Source organism: Euprymna scolopes, chromosome 16 (genome assembly GCF_053919585.1).
Source record: "Euprymna scolopes isolate OS-2025 chromosome 16, ASM5391958v1, whole genome shotgun sequence".
Classification (NCBI taxonomy): Eukaryota; Metazoa; Mollusca; class Cephalopoda; order Sepiida; family Sepiolidae; genus Euprymna; species Euprymna scolopes.
In genome coordinates, this window is record NC_136497.1 from 53,162,969 (window position 1) to 53,177,086 (window position 14,118).

The following is a 14,118-nucleotide window of genomic DNA, read 5'->3' on the forward strand; positions in this document are numbered from 1 at the left end:
CATAACATAAGCATTTACATCTCATCTCAAAAATTCAGAATTGCAACAAATTTGATATTTACCAGTGTTATTATTTTTATTTTTATTTTATAAACCAGTCAATATCTGATCAGATAATTCAAAAAAATATTTAAAAAATATTAATGAAAAAAAAAAGTAATTTTGCATGAGAAAATTACTATTTTAACACAAAATAATCATAATACTTGAGTTTTATTGTTAAACTTAATTATTTTCTAATCTAATAAAGGCTCCAAAAATTCATTTCTGTTTGAATTAAGGTTTTAAAGACACGAAAATCAAGATTTATGATTATTTTGTGCTTCCAAAACAAAAAACAAGCATTTTTTTTTTTAAAAAAACAAGCATTTTTTATGAAAAGAAGGTCCATAAGTAAATAAATTTATTTGTAAGAACACTGACGATTGAAAAGAAATTAAAGTAAATAACTCTTTTAATAAAACTCACCTTGTGATAATTCTTAGCCAAATCCAACATTTCTTTAACAATCTCTTCATTAAGTTTGCAATGATCACCATAATCTTGTAATGTGAGTCCATCAACCCAACTCTTTTTGTGCAAATTTAGTAACATCTAAAAGAAAGAAATGAAAATAAATTTATATATCTAATGATTGAAAGACAAATATTAATTAAAAAAAAAAAAAAAAAAAAAAGAATACAATTGTAAAAACATAATTTTTAAAGGAAAGATACATGAAAGATTTTATTATATAATACAAGATGACTCACAATCCAATTGGCCAACATTGGAATGTTGTATATTAGAAAGATAGATAAAAAATAAAAAAAAACTATTAATGTTTTAAAAAATAGTAAACGAATCTATAAACCAAACATTTTCAATTTCCACAATGTCAATGTATTTCAGAATACTCTCTCCTCTTTCAATTATTTATATTTCATTTCTTTCACAACTTCTCTTATTAGTTTCTTGTATTTTACATTATTCGCTCCTCCTCCCACCACTAAAGACATTCATCTGCAGATAAAGTGTGAACAATGACAAAATAACTAAGATGACAGAACTACGATCAAGGGAGGCTAACTCCTTTTGTTTCAACAAGAGTAATCTTCGTTTTACCTCTTAGGTGAGTTTTTGCGTGCCCACAGAACGAGTGGAGACTGATGCTGGCAGGTGCTAACAGAAGGATGACTTTGAATCTGAGCAAATAACAATAGAGATATATTACTTCTATCCATGATAATTGAAACACATAAACTTAAGTAATATCAGACTAAGAATGATGTCATCCTGTGTTGCCCCCCCCCCTTGGAAATAAAATGTTTACATCAATTCAACTGAGTATCCTTATTTCTTCCACTTCTTTCTGTCATTTATGCACTACACACACATTTTTTTAACATCATCTTCTGTAAGGCATTAATACATCCCCATTCATTATGTTTTTATAGTTTTAATAGTATATAGATGCAATTAACTTACCTTTTGTTCCAATTCATTTTTACGGTAATTGATGGCTATTGAATAATAATGTCTGTTCAGGCCATGGATAAGAGCCTAAAGAAAAAAAAAAAAAAGAAAGAAAAAAAAAGAAAGAAAAGGTAAATACATTTATCAAAATAAATAAAATCAACGTTTGTTCCATTGTTTTCTTATATAAGTGAAATACAGTTGTAAACACTCACATATTTACTAGTCATACTTAGCTGAATTAGATACGGGTTTGAAGATGATCAATATTTATAAATAATCAAGCTACATTTTATCAGAAAATTCAATATTCTTTAATATAGATATAATAGCATAAACAAAATTCACCCTACTCCAAATAACCAAATATTTTAACCAAACATATCAAATGCATTTGAAGAAGCAGCAAATTCACATTGAATCGCTCTTAATTCCCCTTTCAACCACAGTGCTAAAAAGTTACACCTGAGAATATCCTGTACTTCACCCATGCATGAAGTATTGCTGCCACATTTGGGCTGGTACATCTGCTACTAGTCTTTCATTTCTAGACAAGATTCAGAAAGGAGTCACCAACCTAAAAGGTCCCGCACTGTTAACCAAACTTCAACCTCTGTCCTATCAATGAAATGTTGCATCTGCACCTATTTTACAAGTATTTTAATGGAAAGTGCTCTAATGAACTCCAAGTTCTTGTACCCTCTTGATGTAAATACCCTGACTCACCCGACAAACACCAAAATCCCACTCCTGCACTGTAGAGATCACTAGATGCATGACAGCCTTCTACTCAAGTAGTTTCTTCTCTCAAACTGTTTGACTTTGGAATTCCCTCCCAGGTCCCTGCTTCCCTGACTGAACTGACATGCAGAAATTCAAGTGTAATCTGAATATACATTTTGCTGCTTAACTCCCTAAATAGTATCTCTACAGATTTTCTCCTAAATAGTAGCCACTTACGTCTAAGTGGTACTGTGCCTTGTTTGGAGTGAAAAAGTAATAAATAAAAAAATTGACCTAATTAGTTAATTGACAGAAGAATTCAAGGTAACTATGACCTTTCTTTCTTTCTCTATCTTCAGAGACATGTTTTGACATTCTTTTTTTTTTCTCCCCAACTTTTGCTGTAAACAACATGTCAGTATTTGGGGAGTGGGAGTAGAAAGAATTTGATTTTAAATTTCTAAGATTATATGAGTAGAAACTAATCTTCAACTTTTTCTAGAAGAAACATCAAAGCTGATTCTAAGCAGAAACTTGATCATTTTTTACTTACTCTATACAAGGGCATAGAAATGCCTGGCATAATACTCTACTAAAATATTTTGTTAGGTCATCCATCTCAACGAAGAAAACTCTTACGTAAAACCTGTACTCTACATCACATCTCATAGAAAGAGTGAATGTTGTGCGTGTTATACAAAAACAAAAACTACCATCTTTACTACACGCAAACTGATAGAGAGTAAAAAATGCATCTGTAGATGCACTTTCGACAGCCCCATAGCTCTCACTTCCCCATTATCATTTAGTCCTTTGACAAAAGGGGAAAAAAATGTTTCTTGAGTTGGTTGTCGGTTAGTGTTAGTCATAGATGGAGATGACTTAAGTAAATTTTCTTTCCTCCATTTTTTCTTGCCATGTCACTGATAACAATGCTCGAGGTAAATTGTTTTATCTAGGTTGACATTGTCCGCCTGATAGTCCATAAACCAGAACAAATTTTATAAATTCCAATATGTTCAAAAAAAAAAACTTAAACTGCGTTCTTCAACTTCTAACATGGATCCTTACTATCATGTCTCCTTTTTCAACATTAGGAATCTGTGTTTCAACCTTCCATGAGTTGAAATCGCCTTACAAGAGACCAAAACGGATTTATTCTTTCAGTGTGACACTGGTATTAGTGCATCAGCTTCTACTGATGATTTTATGATTAAAGGCTACTCAAATATGATATCAAAACCAAACACTCATGATTGCCATAGGTATGGTATTTCTATCGTCCTTGGAAATGGCTTTCCATGTGGTAGAGACATATCTAAAGAAGACCCTAAATTGCTGTATATGCATTTCTGTGTAGCACTATATTCATCTTTGCTCTCTATCATTTGCATAATGACAAAGTTACTATCTCTGAGAAAATCGATGTTTACCTTTCTACTAGCATTGATCTCTATGATGACTTTAATGTTCGCAATGTTGAATGGCTAGCCCACTTAAACAAGACTTATGATGAAGGAAGATTTTGTCATGATTTTACTCTTGCTTATAATCTGACACAAACCTACTCGCAAAATGTATCAATACTTGATCTTTAATGTAAAACATTTCTCTGCACTCCATTTCTGAAAAGAATGTGTCTAATTTCACATCAGATATAATTGATTGGTTAATTGCTGATACTGAATTTCACACACTCTGAAAATTAGAACAAAAACTAAACAGCTAGCGTTGGTAGATCTTTAAATGTGTCACTGCCACTGTTCACAATAATCACTTGATTTCAAATAAATAGATGCTTTGAAACAAAAGTCGTCATTAGGAATGCTTGCAATGACTACAAAAAAGTTATAAAAAACATAAGAGTCTTATACCTAACCAACTATTCTGGCGAATAACAAACAGGATCCTGAACAGATGTAGGACTTCTATTGTTACCATCATCAATGGACTAATGGTAATTTCTTCAGCATCTGATAAAACCAAACATTTTGCAAAAATCTTTACATCAAATTCCACCGTTTGCAACCCTGAACAAAGATGGAGAACACTAAGCGACATTCGCATATCTATCCACAATGATGCCAAACATATCAAGAACAGAGATACCAGCATCCCCTTATCCCTGAGTGGCTTCCGGGCCTTGATAAGACAACAAAAAAAAAAGACAACAGGCCATGACAATATTCCAATCGTAAAGAAGCTGCAACTACAACTCCTATTCTTACAAAACTGTTGAATCATAGCTTAAAAGAAAAATGCTTCCGATCACCTTGGAAAACTTTTGAGCAAACTTTTGCTCAGTAATCACAAGTACTGAGATTAGTTTTCTGCATCTTAGTACGGACCAATCAGTCTCCTGTGCGTAATGAGTAGGGCTAGGACAACAGCATATTCTTTTCATTATTTTAACTCTCGAGTGTGTATCCGTTGATATCTTATATGCTTTTATATAGAGTGATGTAGTTCTCAGTTGATTAACTGTGTCGGATATATACTCAAGAGTCAAAACAATGAAAAGAATATGCTGTTGTCATAGACCGAGTAACGAGCAAGTTGTTTGAATCTGTCATAAATCAAGAAGTTGTCAACCATCTCAGCAAAACAATCTACTTAGTGACAAGCAACAGAGATTTCATATTGTAAGATCAACTGGTTGGATCATTCTACTGCTCCAGAAAGTAGCTCACTTCTGATGCAATCCTTTACTCGTATAAGAGTCAAATGTATCCAAAGTTGGAGTCCTTTCCCATCTTGACATAGTACAAAACGACTTAAAACTTAGTGGGAAAATTGTATATTCAACAAGAAAATATCATATTCTAAACTTATATAAATTGATCAAGTAGTTTTATTTTTATAAAATCATTTTTAAGCATTTTAATGAGAATTTGTAGGCATTACAACATAAATCTTGCAAGTTTTGAAGTGCTGAATTATCTCTTGATTTTGAGATTTTTTTGCCAGGAAAGACAGTCACCTCGATAATCATAAAATTTCATTTTCTTATTTAAAAATAAACTATTTGATTAATTTATGTGATTTTTGGAATGTGATATTTTTGTTTTGTAACAGGTATGTACATCATACAGATTTTTCTTTATTTTTCTTTTTAATATAGAGGTACTTCTGGATAAGAATCAAGAAAAAAAATAATAAAAATATTATCCAGAATGTAAATAAAAGATTGACATCATTTGAGATATAAATATCTGAGTAACTACATGTCTGAGGCAAACAAAATTAAATTGGCTTCATTTCAAAGAATACAAAATTTATTTAAAAATTCAAACAAGAAATTCAGACAAATGTAATGTCTATAAATTTAAGAAAATAATATAAAAGAATTTAACAAACTTTTATGTGTGGTATAAATTATTTCAATGGAAAATATTAAAAGTAACTGACCTGAATGGAAGGTTTATGAAGATGGCCAAGATTTGAAGTAGTTTGCCTTGGTTCTTGACCAAGGACCATCATGTTAGGGTTAATCAAGCGGAAAGCATCAATGACAACCTGAAATGAAAAACAGTTTTTGATTTTTGTTTTGTTTTTTAAGTAAAAAAAAATTAGTTGATCAAATATAGTTTAATCAAATATATTTTAATCAAATAATAACATTTCTTTTTCTTTTCAACACTTTTTAGATTTAAACATTTTTGATAAACTGAAAATAAATAAATATTGTACAAAGATTTGTTTTTTCTATAAACAAAGTAAATATTATAAAACTTCATTAAAATGTGCAATATATCAAAGTTCAAGTTCAAAATATACCTTTCATAACTATGTGTGTGTATATATATATATATATATATATATATTTGCAGAGGGAAGGGGGGCAGTTTTGTCTGGGCATAAAATATGTTAAAATATGATATTTTAATCTGTTCAGATTTCATATACATTATCATAGAGTTGTGATTTCAAAAGTTAAAAAAATAAGTCAGGGGTGTGAGTTCCGTTATAGAGGCGTTGATTTAATTTGAACAAAATAAAATACACATCAGGTGCGTTTGAAAGCCAAATCACAATATTTTTGTTTATTGTGTTGTGATTTGGCTTTTAAGCACGCCTGATGCATATTTTATTAAAAAAAGTATTTAGATGCCATCAGCTAGAATTGAAACTGAAACTGTAGCATTCAAAGCTGGTGATTACCATCGTACCAACGTAACACGCATATAAACCAATTAAAAATTAAAAAACTAAGATGAATGTACAAAATGTTTAACAATTTTTTTCAATTTTGACCCATTTTTGACCCTTTAAAAACAATTTTAATTGGCTAAAGACCCATAAAAGAATGGTCCGTAAAAAATCCAATCATTTAAGACCCCTCGCTCCGCTCTGCAATTTTTAATTTCAGAGAAGACAGAGTTTGAAAATATGGAGACAGACAGACCGACCGACCGACCGACAGCTGTTTATATATTATATATATAAAAAATTGGTGTGCATATATGTTTATGTTCGCATGGAGTAAACTCTAAATTTTGGAATACAGCTGCAAAGTGTAAGGATGAATAATATGGGTGAGAGTTTAGTTTAATTTAGTTTTATGTAAAAAAAAAAAGCGGAGGCTTTTGTGAAAATTCAGATACGTCTGAATTTGATGACTTTTTAACCATATATATGAAATGACAACAAGAAAGAGTTCCAACATATCAGGTGTTTTGAAATATTCTAAAATGTTCTAGGCGACATAATATGGACATAATCTTCTATTCAAAAATTCAAGTATTTCTGATTTTCACAATATTTGATCTATAGTCATTCAATACAAATTAAACAAGATTCCTTGAATTTGGATTTCTGCTTAAGATCACTTAGGCTCAAGCTGCAAATTTTACACAATTTTCTGGAATTAAAATTTTGATAAAAATTGGAATATGGATGTTAGGTTCAATAGAATACATGTTTTGATTTTAATTTTTGTAAAAGGGATATAAAATTGATTTATATAGATATATATATATAAGATACAATTCCTGATAAGATTATTCTGCTAGCTTGAAATGCACACCTCTTATTAGATAATTACTGAAAAATCAACACTTACATTCATTAACCCTTATCCCTGAGTGGCCTGCAGACCTTGATAAGAGGTGACCCTCAAGGCAAAAAAAAAAAAAAAAAAAAACACAAAAAGAAAAAAAATGTGTCAACTAACCTTTCCTTTCACACTCTGAATTGGATCAACAACAACTGCAACTGCCCTTTCTGAAAGAGCTTCAAAACTCTGTTGAGTATTGATATCAACGCCAGATAACCAACAGCCGAAACCCGGATGCGAATGGTACCAACCAACAACCATTTCAGGTCTAGAAAAGACAAGTTTGTTTTGTTTTGTTTTTTACAAATATTAGCTCTTATGAATAATTTGAGAAAATAAGATAGCAACAAGAAAGCAAACATTCATCTAATAAAATTAAACTTAGAGATGAATCAATCACAAATCAAATTGTGTTTATTATAAAGATGTGCAAAATTATAAAGAAAATGTAAAAATAGATTTTTTTTCTTTTGGATGAAACTCAGTGATTTATTTTGCTTATTCAGTTATCTTTATATTAATAAAATTGTGTGACTATTTCTCATGTGTAAGTTTTTCTAGTCTATATGAATCTTTTTTTTTTTTATTTACTGTTAATTATTTCTTGAAATCTAAAATGAAATAAGTTTAAATATGATTAAATTTCCAAATCCTACTTAAAAAGTTCAAGAAATCAAATACACCAGAATTCATTTCCATTTATTTGTAAACAAGTCAGCCATTATTTTAATAGTTAAAAAAATACTTTATAATCTTTTGAAACTTGAAAGGAATTTGGAAGCATTTAAACTATGAACTGAAGGTCATTTCTGGCTTTAAAATTATCATTAGCAAATCATCATGTATTAAAAGATTGCAAGTTTTGGAAGTAATTTTATATAGAGAGATTTAAACAATATTAGCATAAGAAAATAAATTATGATTTTATAACAATTTGATTTAATTAATAATTTATTGATCAAACAATAGTGTAATAATTGAATTTAATTTAAAAAATCCTATTAAAAATAAAAAAGTAAAACAAAAAAAAAAGTGACAATGGGTACAACTTGTTAAAGATAACGACGCAAAAGTGTGTGTGTATGAATTGAAAAGAAATTAAAAATCAAATTGCACGTTTACCTTCCGGTTTGTTTCAACATGTCCAACATTTTTGCTTGAAATACCGGATCAACTGCTTCTACACTCACACCCTACAAATGAACAACAACAAAAATGGGGTCATAAAAACACAAAAAAAAAACAAAAAAAACAGTAGATATGAAGTTTTATAAAAAATTAAGAGCTAAGACACATGAATTTGTCAACTAAACATTATCCAAGTGGACAAAAAAAAACCTTTTACAAAACAAGCCGTGTGTGCATGGTCCTCCTCTAGTGCTGCATGTGAGATGACGCCACAAAACATAGCAAAGAAATGATGAATGTAAGAAGTGTGAAGGGCCAACGTTGCCTTCACATTTTGGTCAAGTTTCGGAAAAATCTAATGGATGGGGCAAAAGTTATGGGATAAAACGTGTCATTTTTTGCAATTTTGGGACATTTGTGACTCCTTTTGAGCTCCTGGGAATGCTGAATCCCAGTGAAAATGGACAAACAGTGCAGTTTCAGTCCTTAACACATGTATATATGAATTTACCACCATGGAAAACCACTATATAGACATACATATCAAGTTTTTGAGTAATATGAAAAAAGAACTCCAAACCACCATGAAAAACCACTATATAGTCAAACAAAGTTCTTGTTGAAAACTATGAAAAAAGAGCCACAAAAAGGGGCATTTTTAGCACTGAAAGTTCCCGGGAGGCACGAACCAGAATTTTGCCAGGGTCACCCATACTGGATTTATATTAAAAACAATTGGCTCCACATTTTGGCCAAGTTTCAGAAAAATCTAATGAATCAAAAGTTATGGGGCAAAACGTGTCATTTTTGGCTATTTTGGAGCATTTTTGATCTCTTTTGAACCTTTAGGGACGCAACGAGAATTTTCGCAAAAGATTTTTTTATTGTGCACATATATTTATTGAAATACAATTTGTGGCAAAATTTCAGGAAAACCTAATGGACACCACTGAAAACATGGGTCCTTCTCCGATAAATAGATGGACCAAAAAAAGTGATTTTTTATATAAAAAGAAAAACTACTTGATCAATTTTCATGATTTTTGGAATATAATATTTTCGTTCAGTAAACAGTACGTACATCATAAAGATTTTTCTGTATCTTTGTTTTTATTTATTATGTAGAATTTTGGATAACACCCTAAAACATACATTTAAAACCATCTTCAGCAAAAACAAGAAATAAAAATGATCAAAGGGTAGATAACTACCCAGTTCGTTTTTTTTCTTACTGCATATAAGGTGTCAGATGGGAATTTTGAACATGCTTTTCTTCGGACAAAAAATGGTGGCACTGTTGTAAATCTTAAATAATTTGCTTCACAAATAAAAAGTAAAACATTTACATTATAACTGAATATAATGTGAATAACTTACAGTTCCTGATTGTGGCATAGCAAATACATCAATAACTCTGACGGTATAATCATCAACAAATTCTCCTAACATGAGACCCATGACTTCCATTGGGACACCAGCACGACCATGCTTCAGCATCTGTAAAAAGAAGAGAATACAAAAAATAATTTCTTTCTAACAAAGATTGCTCCAATCAATATTTTTCATGTTAACAATTTCTAAACATTTTTGTTTTTGATAAAAAATTAAAAAACTCAAATTACCATAAGATCTTGTCTTCTCAATTATTAAATCATTTCTCTTTAAAAAGTTCATAATAGTAGTTGATGGGCAGAAATCAGAAGCTCACAGTATTAATGCTGGAGTCCCTCAGGGGTCCATCCTGGGCACAACTCTCTTCCTGATCTACATCAATGATCTCCCAAATCACATCCTAAGATCATTCGTAGACATTTCTGCTGATGACACTACAATCTACGGCAACAAAAACGAAAAAACGCATCGAAGCACAAAAACTAGGAACTCGTGACTTCTGGAAAATCTACAACAGTGTAGTAAATAATGGGCAATCAACAATTCCCCCATTAACCAACAATCACGAGGTTCTTTGCTCAGCAACCGAGAAGGCTAACATGCTTGCCAGTCGGTTTGCCTCAAACTCCACACTGGACCCTCTAAACCACCCCCTACCTCAATTTCCTATGCGGACAGACGCCACGCTAGACGACCTGAAAATCACCCCTGCTCAGGTGCATGTTATCATAAAAAACCTTGACACTTCCAAAGCATGTGGACCCGACCTCATCCCAGCTGTGCTATTAAAAAAGTGCTCAGCCGAAGTAGCTCCAGTTCTCTCCAAACTCTACAACAAATGCCTTAATGAATCTTGCTTTCCGAGCTGTTGGAAAACTGCTTCTGTAGTACCAGTATTCAAGAATTCTGGCGAAAGAACTGACCCATTAAATTATCGCCCTATTAGCCTCCTCCCACTTTTTGCCAAAATATTTGAGACCTTAATTAACCATGCTCTAGTCCAGCACCTTACAGATGCTAAACTTCTGACCGACCGTCAATATGGATTTAGACAAGCCCGTTCCACGGCAGACATCCTCACTGTAATCTCTGAACGCATATACCATTCACTGGACAAAGCGGGAGAGGGACGAGCGGTAGCTCTAGATATATCTAAGGCTTTTGACAGGGTGTGGCATGAGGGTCTCCTCAGGAAGATTAGATCTTACGGTATCACTGGTAGAATACTTAACGTAATTAAATCCTTCTTAGATAAGAGAAAAATCCAGGTTGTCCTCGACGGTCGTACATCTAAACAATATGATATAAATGCGGGAGTGCCCCAGGGATCTATCCTGGGACCTCTGCTGTTCCTGATATTCATAAATGACCTCCCCGACAAGATTGCCTCTGAGATGGGGATATATGCTGATGACACCACACTCTATAGCAGGCACGACAGGAAAACAAACGAACATATATCTAAAGAAATGGCAGAAACACTAGAGGATGACCTCCAATCAGTAGTGGAATGGGGACAAAAATGGATGGTAACGTTCAATGCCACCAAGACAAAACTGGTTTCATTCAATAATTACAAGAAACCTTCTCTACCACCTATAGCAATGGCCAACGACTCTTTATCTGAGAGTACGTCTCTCAAGCTCCTTGGCCTAACGTTCACTGGAAACATGAGTTGGAACAGTTACATCGAGGGCATTGCCAGGGCCGCTGCAAGGAAGGTGGGCTCTCTCTACCGTGCTAGAAAACTTTTAACACCCGAAAGTATCCTGTACCTCTATAAGGCCACTATTCGCCCATGTATGGAGTATTGCTGTCATATTTGGGCCGGTGCATCGGCTACTTGTCTCTCGCTCCTTGACAGGGTCCAAAAGAGAGTCGCAAATCTGATAGGCCCTAAACTGGCATCAAAACTTCAGCCTCTGTCCCATCGTCGAAACGTTGCATCCCTCTGCCTGTTCTACAAGTATTATAATGGTGAATGCTCTGAAGAACTGCAAGCACTTGTGCCCCCACGACGTGAACACCCTCGACAGACCCGACAAGCTGCAAAATCCCACCCCCACACTGTAGAGATCCCTAGATGTAAAAGATCCTTCTACTCCAGTAGTTTCTTCCCCAGAACTGCTAGACTTTGGAATTCCATTCCGGGTCACTGTTTCCCCAACTGTACTGACATGCATAAGTTCAAGTGCAACGTGAACCAACATCTCGCTGCCCTAATCCCTACATAGTACCCCAGTAGATGTTTCCCCTGATAGTAGCCCCCTACACCAAAGTGGCAATGTGCCTTGTTTGGGGTGAAAATGTAATAAAAAAAAAAAAAAAAAAAAAAAAAAACACTTCTAAGGCTGTAAATGACAAAGTTCTCGGATTCTTTCTTCTCTGATCTTGAATACATGGTGCAACAGAGAAAGAGGTTGGTTAATTTTAATGTATCTAAAACCAAGCTTCTATCTTTACATCACCAATGCTCTGATTCCTGTCTAGCATCAATTGAAATGAATCGTTCTCATCTGGAGGGGAGGGGCTCCATGTTTTGACAAGCTTCTGGATCTGGCCAATTAACCAATTTTCCACTATTAACGATTACTACAATATTTTTTTTCATCGACTACTGTACACTCATTAACCCTTATATATTTATTATTTTTCTGGGCCTTGATAAGTGGTGACTCCTTTATAAAAAAAAAAAAGTTACACCTCTTATGCCAAAAATTTAAATTAATTTTAAAATATTTAGATTTATTTTTAAAATTCAATTCCTGAATCCATATATAAATAAGATATTGGGAAAATGATACATTTTAGCATGAAGATTACTATAAAGTATCCAAGATTTACCCAAACTTAATAAAATAAGTTCCAAGTTAATTACATAATGAAAAGTTGGTATTTCTCTCATAATTAGACTATAATAATAATTAAGCAGCAATGGTTATATGAAATTATATAAGCAACAAATGAGCAAAGTGTTGTATTTGTTTTAATACATTTCAATTTTCTGTCCTTAATCTGTGAATGAGAAATCCTTGTAGATTAAAGCAATTTTATTTTTATAAAATGTTCTTTTGGGGAGCTGGATTTTCCCCACAATTGTGTCTAACTGTACCCTCATGAGGAGGAAAATAAATAGGCACAAACATGAATCATCTCTAAATAAAATTGTGTGACAACTTCTCATGTGTATTTCTTGCCATTCCAAAATTATTTAAAGCGTTATTTTTTATTATTATTAAACATTTATTGAAATAAAAAATGCAATAACATGAAGTACAAAAAAAAAAAAAATGTCAAAATTCTATTTTAAAGAATCCACTATAACGCATTTCTATTTATTCCTAATGTAAACAAATGAGTCATTTTAATTTTTTATTAATAGCTGAATAAAAAAAGAATTACTTACTCTGTGGCTTTTTGAAATATGAAAGCTATAGAAAGTCATTTAAACTAATTTTAACCTTCTTAAATCCTCATTTAATGAAATTCCTATAGCTATATAGAAAACAGCTGTCAAACCTGACAGTGATATGGGACAACGAAAGCGTAGTAACCCTAGTTTAAGTCAGTATCCCTAATTATGCTGGTTTCAACATAGCTTAAAAAGAAGATAACTAAATATTAGTGATGGGACGATTTCAATATTTATACCAATTACAATGCAATTACCAATTCTTTCGAAATATTTAGATATATAGTTGTGGTATTTATTTTCTTTTTCTTTTGGATTACCATTAAAAAAAAAAAAAATGTAAAAATACATTTGTTAGGAGATGATCTATAGATTTTAGTCGGTAGTTTAAAATACATCGATATTTATCATAAGTGCCGCAATGGAAAATTTAAGTTTGGAGTAAAAAAAAAAAAAAAGAAAAGAATCTTTTTTGACATCGGAAAATAGGTAAAAAAAATTTTTCTAATAGCTCCAAAATTTCTTTTTCGATTCTAGGTGCTATGTATAACATGAAAAAAAACTCAAATCTTAGGAATGTCGTCAAGGGTGAGAGTTCCATAAAGAAACATTGATTTAATTTAAATAAAATATGCATCAAGTGCACCTAATATTACGTTGATTTGGCTTTCAAGCACACTTGATGCATGTTTTATTTTATTCTTAGGAATCTATTTATCACTCGCGTAATCATAAGAGCAACGAAACTCATGCAAACGAATTGCAAATATATCTGGTAAACCAAGTGCAAGAGAGATCCAAATCTGAAAGGGACGGTTAGAATCCTTAAAAGACCTCTCAATTAGAGTCTCTGAGATAACAGGTCAATGCCTGGCATCTTGTAGCATGCCTCATCGCCGGAAAAAATAAAAAGATAATTTATTCAAAATTAAAAGATTATAAATTTTTCATA

The 14,118-nt window shown here is 32.2% G+C and overlaps 1 protein-coding gene across 2 annotated transcripts in view; it reads right to left on the reverse strand.

Moving 5' to 3' along the window:
* LOC145295961 (ubiquitin C-terminal hydrolase PSMD14) overlaps positions 1-14,118 on the reverse strand; it is a 39,269-nt gene that overhangs the window by 3,362 nt on the left and 21,789 nt on the right. For both annotated transcript variants that reach the window (XM_080141869.1, XM_080141868.1), the window contains exons 4-9: positions 9,740-9,859; positions 8,357-8,427; positions 7,352-7,502; positions 5,587-5,694; positions 1,468-1,542; positions 469-594 (exon numbers count right to left, since the gene is read on the reverse strand). In XM_080141869.1, the coding sequence (XP_079997995.1) occupies positions 469-594; positions 1,468-1,542; positions 5,587-5,694; positions 7,352-7,502; positions 8,357-8,427; positions 9,740-9,859 (651 nt within the window). The remainder of the gene's footprint in view (positions 1-468; positions 595-1,467; positions 1,543-5,586; positions 5,695-7,351; positions 7,503-8,356; positions 8,428-9,739; positions 9,860-14,118) is intronic.